This window comes from Candoia aspera, chromosome 1 (genome assembly GCF_035149785.1).
Source record: "Candoia aspera isolate rCanAsp1 chromosome 1, rCanAsp1.hap2, whole genome shotgun sequence".
Classification (NCBI taxonomy): domain Eukaryota; kingdom Metazoa; phylum Chordata; class Lepidosauria; order Squamata; family Boidae; genus Candoia; species Candoia aspera.
In genome coordinates this window covers 337448224-337468470 of record NC_086153.1, presented here as the reverse complement: position 1 = coordinate 337468470, position 20247 = coordinate 337448224, and the positions used below count along the sequence as shown (strand labels likewise).

Here is a 20247-nt window from a genome sequence, read left to right as displayed (position 1 = left end):
CTTCCACACTGTTCTCGTCTCCCCTAACCTGCCCCTCCCCTTTGGGTTCAGCACGGAACGTGGCATATAAGGCATTGCGTATGTGGTTTATCTCCTAGATATATATAATTTCTCTGTCAGTATTTTATATATATATGTATATATTTTACACACACTGGATTAAATTGCATGATAATCTAGATATGGCTTTCCACGGAATGGTCACGGCAGGGCGAGGCGGGATGACGATGATGGCAAGACAGGAGCCAAACTTTGGTCAGGAAGTGGATGGGGCGGATGGCTCCCTCGTCCCTGGCTAGAAAAAAACACCCACGCGTGTCGCTCCTCCTGCAGAGGCAGAAATCCCGCTGAGCTTCCCTGAGCCCAGATCCGATGTGCCTCAGTCCCACCTGGTGAAGCACGTGACTGCAAGGCTCTGGAGCCCCTCCCCCCTCCCCCCCAGTATTGCAGAGCAAGTGATGGTCAGCATGAGAGAAAGGGAGCCAAGAGGGGTGCTGCAGAACTGCCCCCTTACCAGTTCATGCTGCCCCACAGCTAGGGTGATTGGGGTGCTGCCCTCCCCGCCCTACAAGGCCCCTTGCTGATTAAATCGAGGGTCACAAATTGGACGGAAGCTTAGACTTTGCTGAGTCCGTATCAGGGGCACTAATGATGGAATCCTTCCGGGCACTACCCGAGTCCTGCTGGATGCCCGCCGTGGCAGCTGTCCCAGGGTATGCTGCAGCCATGGACATCTGGTGGGGCACCCGGGCAGCTGGCCGCGATGGGGCTTGCGGGGTGTTACCAGCATTCTGGGTCGAAGTGGCAGGTGACGACGGGGAGGCTCCCTGCCCAGTGGCGATCGAGGCGGTGGACTCGTGAGCCGAGGACGGCGGGCTCTGGCTCAGGGTCTGAGAAACGCCGTGGGGAAGGGAGGGTTGGGAGGCAGAGAGCGGCCGAGTCTCCTGGCTGAGACTGCTTGTGTGAAGGGCCTGGGTGCTCTTGTGGGCTGCCAGCCGCTGTGGCGAACCGGGCGGCTTCTGCTGAGTTAGCGAGAGCTGGGAACCCGACTGACCCTTGGCACCCCCATATGGGAACGTCCGGCTTGCGTGAGGGCTTTGGGAAGGGGGACTGGACACTACGGAGGGGAAGGGGCCGGCGGAAGAGGCTGGCGGAGGCTGGGGAGGGGGGGGCTGCTGCTGGAGTGGGGCATTCTGCTGCAGGGGCCGTGGCACGTTCTGTGGCATTGGGCCACCCTGCTGCTGCTGCTGCTGCTGCTGCTGCTGCTGGTGCTGGTGGTGCTGCTGGAGCAACGCCGGCGAGATGGAGAAGGCCCCGGAGATACCTCCCTGGTATTGGAGCCGGCGGACCATCCGTGGGGACCCGAGGCTGATTGGGCCGACCAGCGGGCTGGCCATCTGGGGGCAGAAGCTCATGGCCACCGCCTGCTGGAGCGTGGCGATTGCCGAGGTCACCTGGGGCTGAGCTGGGGCGTACATGGCGGTGTGCTGCTGGAGCTCAGCCTGCTGAACCATCTCCCGGTCGTACTTGACGATCTCCTGGATGATCTCGTTCTCCTGGTTGTTGAAGACTCCTGAATTGAGGTCGTGCTGCACCTTGTGCAGGAGGGTGGAATTCTTCTTCCCTGCAGGGAGAGGAGCAACGCGGCATGGTTTCCTCGCAGTCCAAGTCCACTGGCATCGGACCTACTTCTGCTCGCATAGCTCTTCCCACAGCTATGAAGGCTATGCAGCACACCCACAGAAGCCAAAATGGCAATACAGGTAGTCCTCGCTTAACAACCATTGGTTTAACAATGGTCCAAAGTTACGACCGCCCTGGAAAAAGTGCTTAACGGCCTGTACTCGCACTTACGAGTGTCGCAAACCTTCGCACCACCCGTGGTCACATGATCGCAATTTGGGCACTTGGCAGCCGGCTCGCATTTATGACCAGTCGCAGCGCCCTGCGGTCATGTGATCGCAATTTGCAACCTTTTTTTGCCGGTTTCCAGCAAGAAACGTCCATTGGGGAAGCTGGATTCGCTTAACAACTGCAGTGATTCACTTAACAACCATTGCAAAAATGGTCATAAAATCAGGTCTGGTCACATGGTGACTCACTTAACGACTACACCACTTAACAATAATTTTTTTCTGGTCCCTATTGAGGTTGTTACGTGAGGACTACCTGTAGCTACCTAGCTATCATTTCTTCACTCAGGTTTTTAGCCAAGTTTCAAGTCATGTTTCCTAAGATGACCTACAAAAGTTAACAAAACATGCAGCTGATAGAGAAGAGCTGCTCCTTTCCATGTGGAAGGAATGCTTCTTCCAAGATAGCATGCTCCCAACTATTTGGACAGTGAATCATTCAAAACAGTAAGAACTATTGTTTAATATATATATTAAGTGCAGAACTGTAGTCTGAGATATCTTAGAAGAGGCATTCCAGGAAAAGGAGAATCTTTTTCTGAGTTGTTGTGCACCGATGTATATATGAAGCTTTGCGCAGATATAGATGTCATGTTTGAAGAGGCATGCCTTCCTGCCCTAGAGAAAGAATATCTTCTGCTGCAACATAAGCTTATACCATAATATACTCACCAGTAAGTAGGTGCTGGAACCCTCTTAGAAAAGGCATTCCCTCTTACATGACAGCAAAGAGGGAATGCCTCTTCTAGGATACGTGCACTTCTTCTGATATATCTTCTGATATATTAGAAAAGGGAGAGGTGCGGACTTCCGTTGGAGGAAGTTGGCGGAGTGATCCGTCCTACCGAATTCTGGGTTTAGGACTGACAACGCGGCATTCGTCTGGTGGCTCAGGCAGGACCTTAGAGCCCCAAAATACTCTCCAGGAAAGGAGAATTCAAGGAATTATTTCCTGTGCCCTCTGGACATCTGCTCCTTGCTGGAGGATTGCAAAATGGTATTCCAGTGACCAAACAGTGAGTGATCAGCTGAGAGGTGGGATTGCCATCTCTTCCAAGCCACGCTGAAGCCAAAACACGGACATTAACTCTGACTACCCCACTTCTAAAATCACCTTTTCGCTCTTTTTGAAGAGGCTTTCTCCAGTATAGAAGTATTGATTCTCTTGGATGATCTTTCATTATTTTGGGGACTTCTTTTTTGTATGTTTTAACTGCTTTAAAGGATTAAAGTTTGAGCAAGGAAGCTGAAAGTTGAACCGCTTTACTAAAATTCTTTTTTAAGGGAATAAATGTTGTGAGTATTTTCTATTAAAAAAAAATTAAGTAAAAGATTTTGTTCGATTTGGGACTTTTTTTTTTTAGTCGCTGTGGGAAAGTATTTGCTGCGGTCATTTTTTCAAGCTGGGATCGGTTACTTTCTTTAAACACTGATAAAGAAAGACTTCCAATTTCAACTTGTGGTTTTGTAACGGGATATTTTGTAATTGGAAACTTTCTCCCCCCTTCAACTACTTTCTATTACTGGAGTCATCTTTCATTATAAATACTATTGTTGGACACTAAAGGGAGCCAAAGTATTAAATTTTAAAGCATTAAAGCTTTAAATCAATATGTATGCATGCATGCATGCATGCATGGGGGAGAAATTTATTTATTTAATTTTTATTTCATTTCTATCCCTTTATTATTTTTATAAATAACACAAAGTGGCAAGCGTACTTAATACTCCTTCCTCCTCCTATTTTCCCCACAACCACGACCCTGCGAGGTGGGCTGGGCTGAGAGAAAGGGACTTGTCCAAGGTCACCCAGCCGGCTTTCATGCCTGAGGCGGGACTGGAACTCTCCTACCACGCCCGATTGGCTCTTGGGCTGAGAGAGAGGAACTGGCCCAAGGTCACCCAGCTGGCTTTCATGCCTGAGGCGGGACTGGAACTCTCCTATCACGCCCGATTGGCTCTTGGGCTGAGAGGGAGGGACTGGCCTAAGGTCACCCAGCCGGCTTTCATGCCTGAGGCGGGACTGGAACTCTCCTACCACGCCCGATTGGCTCTTGGGCTGAGAGGGAGGGACTGGCCCAAGGTCACCCAGCCGGCTTTCATGCCTGAGGCGGGACTAGAACTCTCCTACCATGCCTGATTGGCTCTTGGGCTGAGAGGGAGGGACTGGCCCAAGGTCACCCAGCTGGCTCTCATGCCTGAGGCAGGACTGGAACTCACAGCCTCCTGGTTTCCAGCCCAGCACTAGAAGAGTACAAAGACAAGCCTCTGGCGAATTTGAGGGACTAAAGAGCATGTTTGAGGAGTTCACGGCTAAATGTACATAGTCTATTGCCCAATCTTTTGAGGTTCTTGACAAAAAGGTGGATACAAGATTTACTGACTTTGAAAAAAGATTGGAACAGAAATTAGAGAAAACGCAAGGAGGTGTGAAACAAGTAACTAGCAGAGTTGATGTATTGGAAAGTGAAAGGGAAAACAGAATTGCACTGCTCGAATTAAGGATTAAAGAATTTTGCTTAAGGCTCAGGGGGATTCCTGAAGCCAAGGAGGAGAATCTTAAAGATAAGATTTCACAAGCTCTGGCAGCCTTACTTGAATGGGAGGATGACAAAATGATGGAAGAAATAGAAAAAGTCTTTCGCATTAACTTAAGGTATGCAACTACCGCCCAGAGTCCCTCTTTTGGGGGAGATAGGCGGTAATTAAATTTGAATAATAAATAAAACTAAAAATAAATAAATAACAAGCTGAGAGATGTTCTGGTCCAGTCTGCTAAGAGGAAAACAAGAGAATTGGTCCTACAAGGTCACTTTGACTCTAAACTTAATATTGACAAAGTGGATATAATTGTACTGAAAGAAAGGCTTTTTTTACCAAAGATTTTCTCTGGTCATAATCCTGTAAGTATGACAATAAAGAAAACATTTAGGGTATACGGATGGAGACTGAACGAATTAATTTTAAGGTCGGAAGTCACTTTCTGTTTCTGTTCTCTCTCTGTTCCGCACTTTTATAGGGTTTTTTTTTCTTTTTTCTTGTGTCCTGTAGACTCTCTCTTCTATATTCTATATTCTGTACTTTAATTATATTCTGAAAACTAATAAAGTTCTTTAAAAAAAAGCAAAGCAAAGGGACAGCTGCTTAAATTAGATGGGCAGCCATACAATTGGAAGAAATCAACATCAGCATCATCTCTAATGGTGTCCGGTACCTCTCATTTTGATAAGTACCTTGTACCCCCACAGTGGGAAAAGTGGAAATTAAAGGGGACATACGAAACAAGCAGGAAGCATTGTTATAGAAGCACTGCGCTTCCTCTCCTGCAAAGACCAGGGAATGTCTGCTTTTTAAAAAAAAATAGCATGAACCATATGTAGATTTTACAAGTAGCTGAATAAAAATAGTTATTCACCATATTTTAAACTGGAACATATTTTAAATCAAAGTATTTGCAGAGACGGCAGGTGGTAGGTCTGTCTCACGACTGGGTCCTCTCTGTCTACACTCTTTCAAACACCATGTTCATTGTTACAAGCATTAGAGGGATGCACACTGACATGTATTCACTTCTTTAACAGGTTGAAGCCCTCCAAAACTCAAGAGAGTTTTAAAAATCAAAACCTTAAATTGCTAAATACTAAATTTAGTACATCCAGCTAAATCCAGCACCGTGATTCTCAGTGGAGGGTGATATCCCTCATATATATTTTTGCATGAATATTTACCTGCATTGACCATTTTACAGAAAGGAACACTCCTCTTTAATAATTCCAGAAGAATCTATGACGACATACATGCGTCTATATGTATGGGCATGCTGGAAGAGACCTTTGCGAAATTCACTCTTCTTGAATGTCCTAGAAGCCATGTAGCCTCAAGATAAGAGGTTTCCTGCTTTGGAATAGCTGCTTTGCCTTAAGATACTTTCAAAGTGTTTGAAACAAGCTGTTTCACACTCGAGTTGTGCTGGAAAAAGTGAAACCTCTCAAATACCTCTAACAGGCAGCTTATCCCTTCCAAATGATAAAATCTGGATGCCTTTTCCAGAGTTTTGAACTGGGACATTGTGGCCCATCAGGCCCCCGCCCCATTCCAGGTCTCCCAACGTACCAATGCGATCCAAGCGATCCAGGGCAACTGTTTCGAAAGCCCGCCTCATCATGGGGTATTCCTCCAGGACTTCATTAAAATTGTCCACCGAGAGGGAATACAAACGACAATACGTGTCCGCCCGGACACTTGCGGTTCGCCGCCCTCTGGTCAGGAGGCAGATCTCTGGAGAAAAGATAGAAAAGTGAATCCAAAGCCAAAAGCTAACGCTGGATTCCAAACAGATTTCCCCTCAATGATAGAAGAATAGATACATCCCTTGTAGGGTTAAACGCAACGTCTTCCTGTTCTTCACAAAGCCCAACTAGATGTCTCCTGGATCCAACAAAGACACTGCCTTCCTTTCCTTCAACTATTTCCAGTCAAGCTGGTTGTTATGAATACCATATAATTTTAAACTCAGTTCTTATTTTTCTTTTTCCTTCCTTCACCTGACGATCAAGATTCTCTGAGGCTACTTTGTCTTCTGGACAGTTTGAGAACTATCATAGCGGCCATTCTGGGAAGAGTCAAGACTACTGTGGCAGCCATTTTGGAAGCACACCCAACACCTGCTCTCCAAATGCCAAATGTGCCTCCTCTTAGGAAGAAAGCCTACCCCTGCCCCTTAGAATGCCACAAATACGTGAATAAATGAAGGCTGCCTCGATCCACCTCACCTCCAAAGTAGGAACCATCCAAAAGCTTCATCTCTTTATTGCCTTTTGTGAGGACACTGACCACACCATGCTGGATGAAGTACATCTTTTTCCCAATGGTGCCCTCTCGGATGATGTAGTCGCCCGGTTGGAATACTTCAAACCTCAGTTTGGTGAGCATGGCTGTGACAAAATTGGGGTCAGCGTTGGCAAAGAGGGGCATGGAGGCCACCAGTTTCCGACAATTGAAGTTGACGATCTCCTGGAGGGCGACAGACAAAATGATGACAGGAAAAAACGGTCCCAGCATCATCCATGCAAAGATAGCGCAGCTTTTTCTTAAATGTTCCTTTGAGTCAGCTCCCCCCTCCCCCAGTTTGTGAAGTTTGGGGTAGCTTTAAGGCAGGAAGTTCATACCTTAAATTTTGCAGAGGCATGAGGCATCCATTTCACTCCTATCCCCTGAAACGTCCTCCCAATCTTTCTAGACTGTTCTTTTCCTTGATTTAGGCCAGTGTTGTTGAACTTAAACTTGGCAACTTTAAGATGTGTGGGCTTTCAACTCCCAGAATTCCCCAGCCAGCGTGCTGGCTGGGGAATTCTGGGAGTTGAAAGCCCACACATCTTAAAGTTGCCAAGTTTCAACAACTCTGATTTAGACCAACCAGCTTTAGTTAGCAGGTCCCAGAAAGAAAAAACCCTTAAGTTCCTCTATCTGGCTATGAAGGTGTTTCAGACACGATCTACCCTTTGTCCACTTTTTCAAGGTGCATCTCCTTGTGGGGCCCAGATGAGGCTTACCTCTCTCAGAGGTTCATTAAGTTCCCCAAGGATGCTGTCCTCATCAAACATTTTGCCCTGGTAGCGATGTTCATAGTAATCATGGATCTTTTGCCGGAAGTCAGCAGGTAGTTTGTGAAAAGACATGTATTGTTCCACTTGTTTGTACTGCAAGAGGCAGAAGGTGGAGGAGAAATTAATTGGGAGAGATTAATTAGCACATCTCACTTGAGGAATACAAAATAAAGGAAAATCAAACCAAGGAAAAGAATTGGGTCTGTTGCATCCATCTGGCAACAGCTGTTTTCCTGGCTGCTGACTAGGCAAGAGGCTTCTCCGAAAAATAAAGGCAGGAAAAAAGTAACTATTTATTTATTTATCCATCCAATTTGTCCTCGCCCATCTCCTCCCATCGGAAAACTATCCTAAAGAAAGAGAAAATGAGAGGCCAGATCAGGTAACAAAGGATTAGAGGAGTCCAAGACATCCTAAGGGACTGGAGGAAAAAAAGACAATTTTAATCTTTGGGCCATCCAAGAGAAAAGGGGAACAATTACTACCAATTAAACAGATAAGGAAATTGAAAAAGATAATTCAGAGTATCACCTAATCAGGGAGGGAGGTGGTCTGAGACAAAGCCAGCTGACCCTTGCTTTCAGTGGGATTACCTGAAACTCTTCAATCATGGCAGAACAATGGGCATATGTCCCAAAAAGGAAAGGAGGGAGACTTGACTTGGAAAAAAGTAACAAATCAAGACTTATGTCCACATCTTTGGTCTCTTACTTATCCTACCCAGACAGGTGTTGCCCCGTCATTGGTGTTCTAACCCAAGGCACGCTGCCGGCTTCACTTTTTTAAAATTTGCCCATCGTGTTTCAACACATGGCCCCCAGGATGGGGGCCTGCCCTTAAATGACAATACATGTAAAAGGAAATAAGAACAAAGACATTTGAGTCAAAACTGTTGTCAGGGCCCTGACGAACCTTTATCCAACTCTGACTTAACTTAAGAGTCAATCACAGAGCTGGCAAATTAGACATCAAATCATTTTGAATGTATGCAATAAAACATCTGTTTCTCCTGAAGGTGCCAATAGGCTGTTCTGTTGCAAGAAATGGTTAACTGCTCGGCCACATTCAGAATCGTCTTGAGTTGTGGAAAGAAATGGATGGTTCCATTTGTTTGCACTGGATTGTTTGTGTCTTCTGAACTTGATGGTTTTCCTGCAGACATTCCATCACCAGGCTAGGTACCATCAACAGCGCATGGAGGAGTGAAATTTGCTGATGGTTTACATATACAGTAGTAGCTGGCTTGTGTGGTGTCTTCCTGAATGGCTCCTTGATATGGCTATTGTTTCTCTGTTTCTCTGGACTGTTTCCTATTTCAATAGAAGATAATTTCTGTAGCTCGGGGTTGAACGGTGGCATCCTTGGTGCCCTCTGAGCTTGGTCGTTTGCTCGCAGACATTTCATTACCCGACTAGGTAACACTGTCAGTGCGAAGGAGTGTGTGGTTTGCTCCCTGCTTATACACAATGGATTGCCCTGATAGTGTTCTCTCCTTGACAGTACCCTTGATTGGGGTATTGTTTTCTGTTTGACCGTTGATCTCCTTCGTAGTTCCTTCACCAGGGCATTGTTTTATGCTTGACTGTTTGTCTGCTTGACTGTTTGACTCCTTGGTAGTTCCTTGATTGGGGTATTGTTTTCTGCTTGATTGTCGGCTGCTTATCTGGGTGTTGGCTGCTGGAGAGGATGTGTTCTGATCTTTTGGTTTCCTTCTCAGCTTTTTTTTATTGTCTCTTTCAAATGGTGCATAAATATGGTTTATTTCTATGTGTCTATTGATGGCTGATTTGTCTGAATGCCAAGCTTCCAGGAATTACAGAGCCAGTGTGGTGTAGTGGTTAAGGCATCAGGCTAGAAACCGGGAGACTGTGAGTTCTAGTCCCACCTTAGACACAAAGCTGGCTGGGTGACTGTGGGCCAGTCACTTTCTCTCAGCCCTAGGAAAGAGGCAATGGCAAACCTCATCTGAAAAACCTTGCCAAGAAAACCGCAGGGACTTGTCCAGGATCGGACACAATTGAACGGATTAAAAAAAACACTGATGGCTGATTTGTCTGAATGCCAAACTTCCAGGAATTCCCTAGTGTTTTTGAATTTTGCTTGGTCTAGGATGCTCACAGTTTCCCTATTTACCTGGGGAAGACATACTCTGGGAAGAGGCTGCTGGGGTGGATGTGCTCAGGAGAGAGACAATGCCCTCACCAAGGAACTATCAAGGAAAAAAACACACCCCAACCAATACTGGCAAGAGAAGCCATTATATATAAACAGCCAGCAAAATCCACTCTCCCTCGCACTAATGAAGTTACCTAGTCTGCTAATGAAATGTCTGCAGGAAAACAACCAAGAACTCAACTGATCAACCTTGAGCTACACAGATTCTCTGCTATTTGACTGAATGGTCTGGAACCATGTCGTGCAGGGACACGACAGAGACCATTCTATAGGGGATGATCATTCTGTGCCAATGCAAATGATCCAAACGCCCGATCCATCATACCCAGATAGGGAGAAATGATAAAGTGAGGCCAGAGGCAGAAGGGAAAGCAGCAAAGACTGAGTCTCTACAGAGAGGTAACCAACAGCTTTTCCTAAACATTTTGAAATACGAGCCAACAACCCTGGTCAGAGATTATTTGTATTCTAGAGGGATAATGGTCTAATGCAGTGTTTCTCAATCTTTGCGACTTTAAGATGTGTGGACTTCAACTCCCAGAATTGATAATGCTGGCTGGGGAATTCTGGGAGTTGAAGTCCACACATCTTAAAGTCGCAAAGGTTCAAAAACACTCCTCTAATGTAATAGCTGTATAAGAAGAGAGCAGTTCTCACTCTTTGCTACCTCTTTCCTCTGAGGAAATTAATACAGGTAGTCCTCGCTTAATGACCATTTGCTTAGTGACAGTTTGGACTTTAAAATGGTGCTGAAAAAACTGACTTGCGACCTGTACTCACACTTACGACTGTTGCCGGATCCCAGCGGTCACGTGATCACAATTCGGGAGCTTGGCAACCAGTTTGCATTTACAACTGTCACAGCATCCCACGGTCATGTGATCACCATTTTCAACCTTCCCAGCCAGCTTCTGGCAAGCAAAATCAACAGGGAACTGTGTGATTCGCTTAACAACCATGATGATTCTCTTAATGACCATCACAAAAAGGTCATAAAATTGGGTCAGATTTGCTTAATGACCGCTTCACTCAGCAACTGAAATTCTGGTGCTAATTTTGATTGTTAAGCGAGGACTACCTGTACTGCAGTTCTAGAAACATACTTGTGCCATCTGATCTGCTCCCTGGAATTCCGATGCCCGTCACCCCTGCCAACGAGGGAAGTTGTTCAGCCATGTCTGGACATTATCAGATGCCCTCAAGGTCCTTTAAAATCAGCCCCCAAATGGAAAAACAGACCCCCTAGAAACTAGCATGCATAGTACATTATATTATTTGGGTGCAGCAGTAATTATACGGTACAGTATTAACTACAGATTGTTAACACTATGATGGTTTGGGTAACTTAAACCTTTAAAGATATGGGGGGGGGAGTTTATATCAATATCCACCACGGTTTCTGAAATGTTAATGTGAATGAACCGGCGGTTGCTTAAATTGTACACTGAAAGTGCAGCATTGATAGACAATTGTAAAATGCATTCAATTATTCTGTAACCTAACTAACGCTTCTATGTTAAGCTTCATACGAAGGTCTCCACTGTACTGTTATTTCTTGTTGTTTATACAGATGCAAAAAGGAAAAACAAGCAAAGCCAAGCCGAAAGAAAGAAGGGGAAAAAAACGAAAGAAGCTACTTGAAGAAGTAAACACCAAACATCGCATACCTTTTCTTGATACTGGCGCCGAGAGGAATCTAGAGACTGGATGAGGGCTGTGGCATGGCCGATGAACATGGCATAGCAAGTGGCCCCCACGATCATGCTCAGCATTGTCAGCCAGATGTCAGTCATGCTCTCTGGTGCCTGGCGCCCGTATCCGATGCAAAGCATGTGACTCATCGACTTGAAGAGGGCAAAGGAATACAGCTCACTCCAGGAATCATTCTAGAATGGAAAAATAAAAAGACTGCCCTTCAAAGAGAATTAGGCCCATGCTCGTTTTTTAAAAATTCATTCTTAGCCTATGTTATTTCAATGTTCAATTTTTTTTTTTACGATCCAAATTTTTGAGGATAGTTTAGGATGGGTGACACCAGAGATTAGGGGGCCAAAGCTACTGAAGGGGATTATTGGAAACTGGGAGGGAAAGGAGGAAGGAATATAACTAACATTCAGCAATACAGGTAGTCTTCATTTAATGACCATTTGTTTAGTGACAGTTCAGACTTACGACAGTGCTGAAAAAAAGCCAACTTACAGCCGGTGCTTACACTTACAACCATTGCAGCTCCCCTGTGGTCACATGATCACAATTTGGGCACTTGGCAATCGCTTTGCATTTATGACCATTGCAGCATCCTGTGGTCATGTGATCACTATTTTCGACCTTCCTGTCCAGCTTCTAGCAAACAAAATCAGTGGGGAATTGTGTGATTTGCCTAACGACCATGTGGTTCATTTAACGACTATGGTGATTTGCTTAATGACCACTGCAAAAAAGGCTGTAAAATTGGGTCGGATTCACTTAATGACTGCTTTGCTTAGCAACCAAAATTCCGGTCTTAATTGTGGTTGTTAAGCAAGGACTACCTGTAAAAGCAGACTAAAATTATATGGCAGAGTTTTGTTTTTTAAAATCCCAAGTTATTAGAATTATATCCTGCACTTATTTTTTTTACAATTCAAGGCGGCATACGTATTGCTTCCTCCTTCTATTTTCTCCACAACAACCCTGTGAGGTGGGTTGGGCTGAAAGTCATCCAGCTGGTTTTTATGCCTAAGTGAAGGCTGGAACTCATGGTCTCCCAGTTTCTAGTTCAGCACCTTTACTATTACTCCAAATTCACCCAGTTTCTGGAATTCTGTCTGTGCCACTGCAGGTTCCTCTGGCTTCCAGGTACAATTCAGGGTTCTGGATATTGTCTATACAGGTAGTACCCAACTTACAATCATTCATTTAGCAACTATTCTAAGTTATGATGGCACTGAAAAAAGCGACTTATGACCATCAGAGCATCCCTGCAGCCACATGATCAAAATTTAGGAACTTGGCAACCGGCGTGTATTTATGACGGTTGCAGTGTCCCAGGGTCACATGATCTCCATTTGCAACCTTCCCAGCCGGCTTCCAACTATCAGAGTCAATGGGGGAAGCCAGATTTGCTTAATGACCATATAATTCACTTAACGGCCACAGTGATTTGCTTAATGACCATGGCAAAAAGTCATAAAATCTACATGACTCACTTAACAACCGCCTTGCTTAGTGACAGCCATTCCAATCCCAATTGTGGCCATTAAGTCAAGAACTGCCTGTGACACCCTGCAAGGCACAAGGCATGATTATTTGCAGGATTGCCTGTCTCCAGTGGTTTCCACCCAACCCACCAGATCCAACTGGGTGGGAAAGCTCTGAGTCCCTTCTGTTTAAGAATGTCATCTGGTTGGACCTAGGAGGTGTGCCTTCTCTGGTGTGGCACCTGCCCTCGCTATGCGAGGCAGTCATTAAGTGAGCCATGTATGATTATATGACTTTTTGCCATGGTTGTTAAGCAAATCACTGCGGCTGTTAAGTGAATCATGTAGTTGGTAAGTGAAACCAGCCTACCTTCTGAGGTTTGGAGGGCACTGACCTATTGGCCTTTTGGAAGGCCTTCAAAGGCTGGCTCTTCTCTAGGGGTTCAAAGCCAGGATCCTAGAAGAGCCTGGCCTGTGGATTTCATTTTTAAGGAGTTGAGTATTTTAAGGAGTTTAAGGAGTTGATTATTTTTACCTGGCACTTCCCATCGTTTGTTCTTTGCTGCTTTTATGTGTATGTGTTTGCTTTGTGCTCTGTGAGTCCCCCAGAATTATGCCACGAAGATGGGCAGCCACTCATTAAATTAAAAAAAAAACTTGACTGAGAAACAGAGCTACTTTTTCATCATTTCAACGTGGGGGCTCACTGTCACGTGTGAGGTGGCTGCTAATTGTAGTGGACAGCCTTCGGAAAACAGCAAGGCCGTTTGCTCTGTGGCAGAGATTCTGTGAACTCTTAACTCAGAAGGAGTCTGGTAACACCTTTTCCAACTAACACATTTTATTAAAAGCCATACGCTTTTGTGGGATAGGCCTTAGCCAGCTGAGACATTGTGAGCCCCAGGAAATGACTTGGAGGACCTCAAAGGGCCCACAAGCTAGAAAATTGAAAGTCTTAAGCTAAACCTAGCAAAGCCAGGAAATAGAGACAAGTAACCAGAGTTCACTGTTCTTTTCCTACCTGCAAGGCAAAGATGCTGGAATTGGGTGCCTACCATAGCTAAGGTGGTATTTAAATTCAGAGGATTCTGAATTTAAGACAGTCCTGCCCCCCCTCAAAAAACAAAGCATAAATAGAGAAAAATATAAATACAGACAAAAATGTTCAGCTTCCCCACTTCCTCAACATTTTTAGCAGAGGTTTTAGAGTAGAAAACTGTGAGGCAGACAGTTTTAAAACCCCTTTAAGAATTCTTTGTTTTGTTATTTGCATTATGCTATAATCCACTGCATCACAGAACTGCAGAATTGAAGGGGACCCTAAGGATCATCCAGTCCAACCCTCTGCAATCTGCAGGAAAACAGTTAACCCATCCTTGAGAGGTGGCTGTCCAGTTTCATTTTTGAAACCTCCAGAGATGGAGAACCCACAGCCTCTGTAGACAGACGGTTTCCATTGTTGTGCAGACCTTCCAATCATGAAGTTTTTCCTTATATTTAAGTGAAAGTTACATAGCTGCAACTTGTTCCCTGTGAGCTCGGGGAAGAGCTCCTGAACACCTTCCCTTTATGAACCTGAAAACTGCTATCATGTCTCCCCTCTGTCTTCTTTTCTTCAGATGGGACTTCCCAATTCCTTGAGCCTGTCCTACTAAGGGAGGCTCTCAAGACCTTATATTATCTTGGTTCCCTCCTCTCTCTAACCTGCCAAAACCCAGTATCAGAGTTATGAAAACAAGAGGCTGGCTCCAGAGCTCTCTAAGCATGGCGCTGCCCAAAATGCTTTAAAGTATGATGGAAGAGAGAGGTTCTGAGATGAGAATTTTTACAAAACATTTCAGGATTTTTACAAAACAAGAGCAGAAGATTTGAACACCAAGGGTGGCAGGGCCAAAGAAATAAAGGCAGAAGGGTAAAGAGACCAGCAAGCATGTTTCTAGTCCTCAGCGTGGTCCTTGCAGTGATCGAGACCCCTTCGCCTGTTTCCTTCTAACTCACCACCATGCCATTGATGGAGACCCAGCAGTCGCTAGGGAAATCCTGCAGCATCGGAACCAGGAACTGGAGGCAGCCATCCCAGTGACAGAGAAGTAGCATCATTCCAATGAGGTTGATGATTCGCATCACGGCACTAGCCAGGTCGTACGTCATGTGGAAAATCTGCCGTGGGAGAAGATGGAGAAACAGGTTAAATTGCAAAGGGTTCCCATTCTTGGGAACGTGAGACACTGCTGAGCAGTCTGGCACTGGAATGCTGTTCAAGGGCTTGCTATTCTGTATTGTCCATTCAATCGTGCCCAATTCTCGGAGGCTGCCTGGACTAGTCCCTGCAGTTTTCTTGGCAAGGTTTTTCAGAGGTGGTTTGCCATTGCCTCCTTCCCAGGGCTGAGAGAGGGTGACTGGCCCAAGGTCACCCAGCTGGCTTCATGCCTAAGGTGGGACTAGAACTCCCAGTCTCCCGGTTTCTAGCCTGCTGCCTTCAACACAACATCAGACTGGCACTCTTGACAATTAGGAGTCAGGAACACAAGGATCAAGTCAATATTGGTCTATTAGTTTAGGTGGTCCTATTAATTGGAACAAGAGAAGCCCAGGGACTTTCAGAGAAGCAGCCCTGTGGGTGGTGGGCCACCTAAAGACGACTGAATGATTCAAACCTGTCCTGAGGACACCTGATTGGAGAAGACTGCAGTGATTCATTCAGAGAAGCAACCGGCAGCTTTTCCTATCAATGGGTTGATCATTCTCCTGTGCATCTCCTGTGAGTGACTGACTGACCCAATCACAGAAAACCAGCAGGCCATCTGGGAAAATAGCAAGCCAGACCACTACACCATGCAGGGTCACAGCGGGCAACCTCTTCTGCAAGGAACTGAACTTCAGCCTTCCCCAAATCCACCTGTTTGGGACTATGATTTCTTTACCCATTTGTTGGATATGGACCCTGTCTTTTTTCTTAAGAGCAAAAGGCAGGGTATCTGGCAGTTTTCCTGGAACAACCACCTTGTGGGGTAGGTTGAGAGAGAGAGAGAGAGCTCAAGTCACCCCACAGGCATCCATGATGCTGGGCGAGTGTGAGCCTGTGTCATAAATTGGACAGTGCCAGGCTGGGGCACTTGCATTATTTATTTTTTATTTATTCGTCAAATTTGCCACCGCCCATCTCCCCCCCGTTAGTCTTGATGAGTGGAACTCTTATTTAATCTCGCTGAATTACAGTCAATATCGTCTGAGATCCAACCCCTAATATTCAACCCAGCCCAGTTTACAAGCAATTCATCTTGGTAAATGAGCACAGGGAGCTCACTCAGTTAAAAGAGCAATTAAAACAAAGAGAGTGTTTAATGCGTCCAGCGCCTCTGTCAAACCACAGAAGTCATCTGTCACAGCAGTGTTGCTCAACCTCAGCGGTTTTAAGCTATGTGGACTTCAACTCCCAGAATTCCCCAGCCAGCATGGCTGGCTGGGGAATTCTGGGAGTTGAAATCCACACAGCTTAAAGTCGCTGAGGTTGAGCAACACAGTTTCAGAGAGATGGCAACCAGCACCAAATATGTGGAATCCCATCTTCCTGGGCTTGGGAACTATTCGCGTGGCTTCAATTTCCTCTTATACTTTGATGTCCTACGGCGGAATGGGAATAGATAGGAACTGGTCAACCCAATGCACTCAGCTTGCTGAAGGAATCCATCCTCTGGGTTTGCAAAATGGCTGCCTCGCAAACCAAGCAAACAGACTCAGCTGGCGTGACGTGCTAAGTCATAAAAGAACAAACCAGGGTGACAGCAAGATCTGCAGGGGTGCCTGTGCAGCCCCTTCTTTAACCAAGATGTATTAGGAAAAGAAAACTTCATGTATTTATTTTTTAAATCATCTCCTGGCTTTCTTCCAGGACATCAAGTAAATAGCTTTCTCTCCTCTAGTTTCTCCCCACAACAACCCTGTGAGGTTGGTTGGCCTGAGAGAGAGGCCTTGCCCCAAAGCCCCTCAAGGAGCTTCGGTGGTCTCCCCATTCCTCATCCAGCCCCTTCCCCGCTGCACCCGATTGGCTCTTGGGCTGAGAGGGAGGGACTGGCCCAAAGTCAGCCAATGAGCTTCTGTGGCTGGGGGGAACTAGAACCTAGGTCTCCCCACTCCTCATCCAGCCCCTTCCCCACTGCACCTGACTGGCTCTTGGGCTGAGAGGGAAGGACTGGCCCAAAATCAGCCAATGAGCTTCTGTGGCTGGTGGGGACTAGAACCCGGGTCTCCCCACTCCTCATCCAGCCCCTTCCCCGCTGCACCTGATTGGCTCTTGGGTTGAGAGGGAGGGACTGGCCCAAAATCAGCCAAGTTTGGGGTTAACAACAACTCAAAGCAAAACACCACCACCACAAAGGAAGAAGTATTTGAAAATCCCACCCCCTTTCTGTTAATACCACTTCATTCCTGCCCTCTGCACTATGGCTCTTGCAATTTAAATAAAGGAATAAGGATGCTTGCTAGCATCCCAGAAGTTTATCTCCATCCCATTCTTAGGCCGTAATAATAATTCATAATAATAACGTGGCATCCTTGGTGCTCTCTGCGCTTGGTTGTTTGCTTGCAAATGTTTCACTGCCCGACTAGGTAACATCATCCGTGCAAGGGAGCGTGCTCAGAAATTATAAAAATAATTTACAAAGTATGTAGGCCACCGACTCTCAACAAATCTGGGCGACTCGCAACGATCAATCAAAGAAATTACAATAAAATCAATAAAAAATAACGATGAAAATGGCAAGCACGTGGAAGTGAGGGATCTCTCTCTCCCCGGCCAAAGACGGGGGGCGGGGGCGGGGGGGGATGGCCAGAAAGCCATCATTCTCACGTGTGCAAAATCCCAGATTCAGTCCTTGGTGTTCTTAGTTAACGGGACCAGGAGAATAGGCGGAGAATCCGCTCTGGAAGGATGCAGTTGAGAGGCCTGAATGCAAGATTTTTTTGAATTGCCCCCAGGATCACGGGCATCCAAGGGAGTCGGATTAAAGAACGGGAAGACTGCCCTCATGACTAAGGAGATGATCAAAGTCCTGCCTTGTGGTTTTATCACTCCTGATGGAATTCTGCCTAAAGACAACCCACTGATAAGTCCATAACGCTTGTTGTGGCAGCCAGATATTTTGAGGGACAGAAAGTTGACCATTTGATCTTCATCTTCTCCACATTCCTTTCCCATCCCTTTACATTAACCCCAAAACTTGGGTTACAGTAAAGTCAATTTTCCTCTGAGTCAAGCCTCGTTCTTGGTGACTTCATGGTAACTTCATGGTGTTTCTTTGGCACCAGGATGGGAAAGATTTGTGATTGCCTTCTTAAAAAGAGAACCCCCCAGGAAATGTCAGGGTTCTCACCTAGACTGGAAAATAAAGAAAAAAGAAATATTTCTTTTTTCTTTTGTTTTCTAGTCTAGGTGAGAACCCTGACATTTCCTGGGGGTTTCTTTTCTTCTTTTTTGATTTTTATTTTAAAAGAGTTTTTTACAGAATAAAAACAATACAAATTTAAAGGAAAAGGAAAGGAAAAGAAAGCTGTTAAATAAACAAATAAAAGAAAAAGGGGGAAAAGAAAAAAAGATATAAAGGAATACCTTCTGATCTTCTTTACAGCAGCTATAAATGCATTTATATTTTATCCTCTCCATTTCCTTGTGGTTTCTCATCCAAGTCTTAACAAGCTACAAGCAGCCAGAGGCTATATCACTTGTTGGATCAGCAAAGCACTGTTACTTCAGACACAACATCTGTATCCAAAATAAACAGTATTATGGCTTAATGCAATGTGCTGACTTATTCATGCAACGTGTTACAAGGGGCACCGCAGAGCCAAAATGACTTGCCACGCTGAAGCACAATGATGAGGCATTTTACATTCCTTCTGGGGCCTCCTCTGGTACCACCAGGACATGGAACAAACCTCTGCACATGCCCAGAAGCCTCTTCCGGTGCTTCCAATGGGCAACTGGAAATCCTGTAAAAACGCCCTCAAAGCAGAAACAGCGTGATAACTTTATTTCACTTTTTCTTACTGGGGGACACCAACAAGAGGTTGAAGCACTGTCAAAGCAAGCAATCTATCAGACCCCTAAGGCTAAGCTTACTGTTCATGTTTTCGGCAACAACAACGGAAGACAAAATCGTGTTTCCATAATTAAGTGGCACGATGTTGTAGCTCTGGAGCTAATTAAAAAAAAAAATGATCTGAGAGTCACAATCCATCTGCAGGATGCTCACCAATCCCCACTGGAACTGAGCTTGTTTGCCTCCCAACAAAAAAGCTGCCACAACATTTGAACTGGTCACCTCAGTGATTCAGAGGAAAAAAATTCCCTTCCAGCTCCTAAAGCTGCGTGGAGAAATGCAAAGCACGTCCACAAACCACGGTGGTCCATGCAAGACCAGCGGAGGGGAGAGAAGCATTTCAAAATGAGGGTCTTTTAACGTATTCAGCAATCAGTCCAGTCCAACCGGGTAATTATGACAGAGGCACAAGGGGGCAGGCAGTTTGTGTCAGAGAGAAGGGACAGCTGGTGTCCGTGTGTTCTCCTGGAGATGGGATGAAATTCACAGGCATTTCCGGACTAGGCACAGCAAGAACACATTTCCGTGCACCACCGTGCTTTCCAAAATTCCAAAAGATTTCAGAGGCATGCACGCCTGGACCCATTTGGTATATCAGCAGGATTGACACGGCCACCACTGTGATTTCGACAGCTGGAATCTGCTGTTTCCTGAAGCTGTCCATTTCTAAAAAAAGATTATTCCACTGTTCTTCCAATGACCTCATCTGATAGTCAGGGTTGCTCACAGTATGGGTGGAATAAGTTAAGGAGGCAAAGATGAACTTCGTAGGTGAACAAGTCCTTGAATATGGTTTCCCATCATGCCCATGCCTAACACACTAATCCAGTGTTTCTCAACCTTGGCAACTTTTAAGATGTGTGGACATCAACTCCCAGAATCCCCCAGCCATGATGTGTGGATTTCAACTCCCAGAATTCCTCAGCCAGCCATAAAGTTGTCAAGGCTGAGAAACAGTGCACTAACCATTATAGCATACTAAGGGTTTGGGAAGAATCAGAAAAATCTCTGCCTTAGTGAGGTAAAAAAAAGAAGAAAAAGAAGATGAAGGAGTAGGTTCTCCATCTTTGGAGGTTTGTAAGACTCTGGACAGCTGCATCTCAAGGACGGTTTAATTGGTTTTCTTGCACCCTGCAGAGGGTTGGACTAGATGTTCCTGGGGATCTCTTCCAACTCCACAGTTTTTATGAACATTTCCCTTTGCTGAATACATCAAACATGTTGTTGTTGTTTATTCGTTTAGTCGCTTCCGACTCTTCGTGACTTCATGGACCAG

General features: G+C 45.5%; 1 protein-coding gene across 1 annotated transcript in view; it reads right to left on the bottom strand.

Annotated features, from left to right (window-relative positions):
* Positions 1-296: 296 nt before the first annotated feature.
* The window catches only part of HCN2 (hyperpolarization activated cyclic nucleotide gated potassium and sodium channel 2), a 67170-nt gene continuing 47219 nt past the window's right edge, over positions 297-20247 (bottom strand). Inside the window, exons 3-8 of the mRNA XM_063289289.1 lie at positions 14872-15033; positions 11362-11580; positions 7466-7612; positions 6686-6926; positions 6027-6191; positions 297-1624 (exon numbers count right to left, since the gene is read on the bottom strand). Coding sequence (XP_063145359.1) covers positions 597-1624; positions 6027-6191; positions 6686-6926; positions 7466-7612; positions 11362-11580; positions 14872-15033 — 1962 coding nt within the window. The 3' untranslated portion in view covers positions 297-596. The remainder of the gene's footprint in view (positions 1625-6026; positions 6192-6685; positions 6927-7465; positions 7613-11361; positions 11581-14871; positions 15034-20247) is intronic.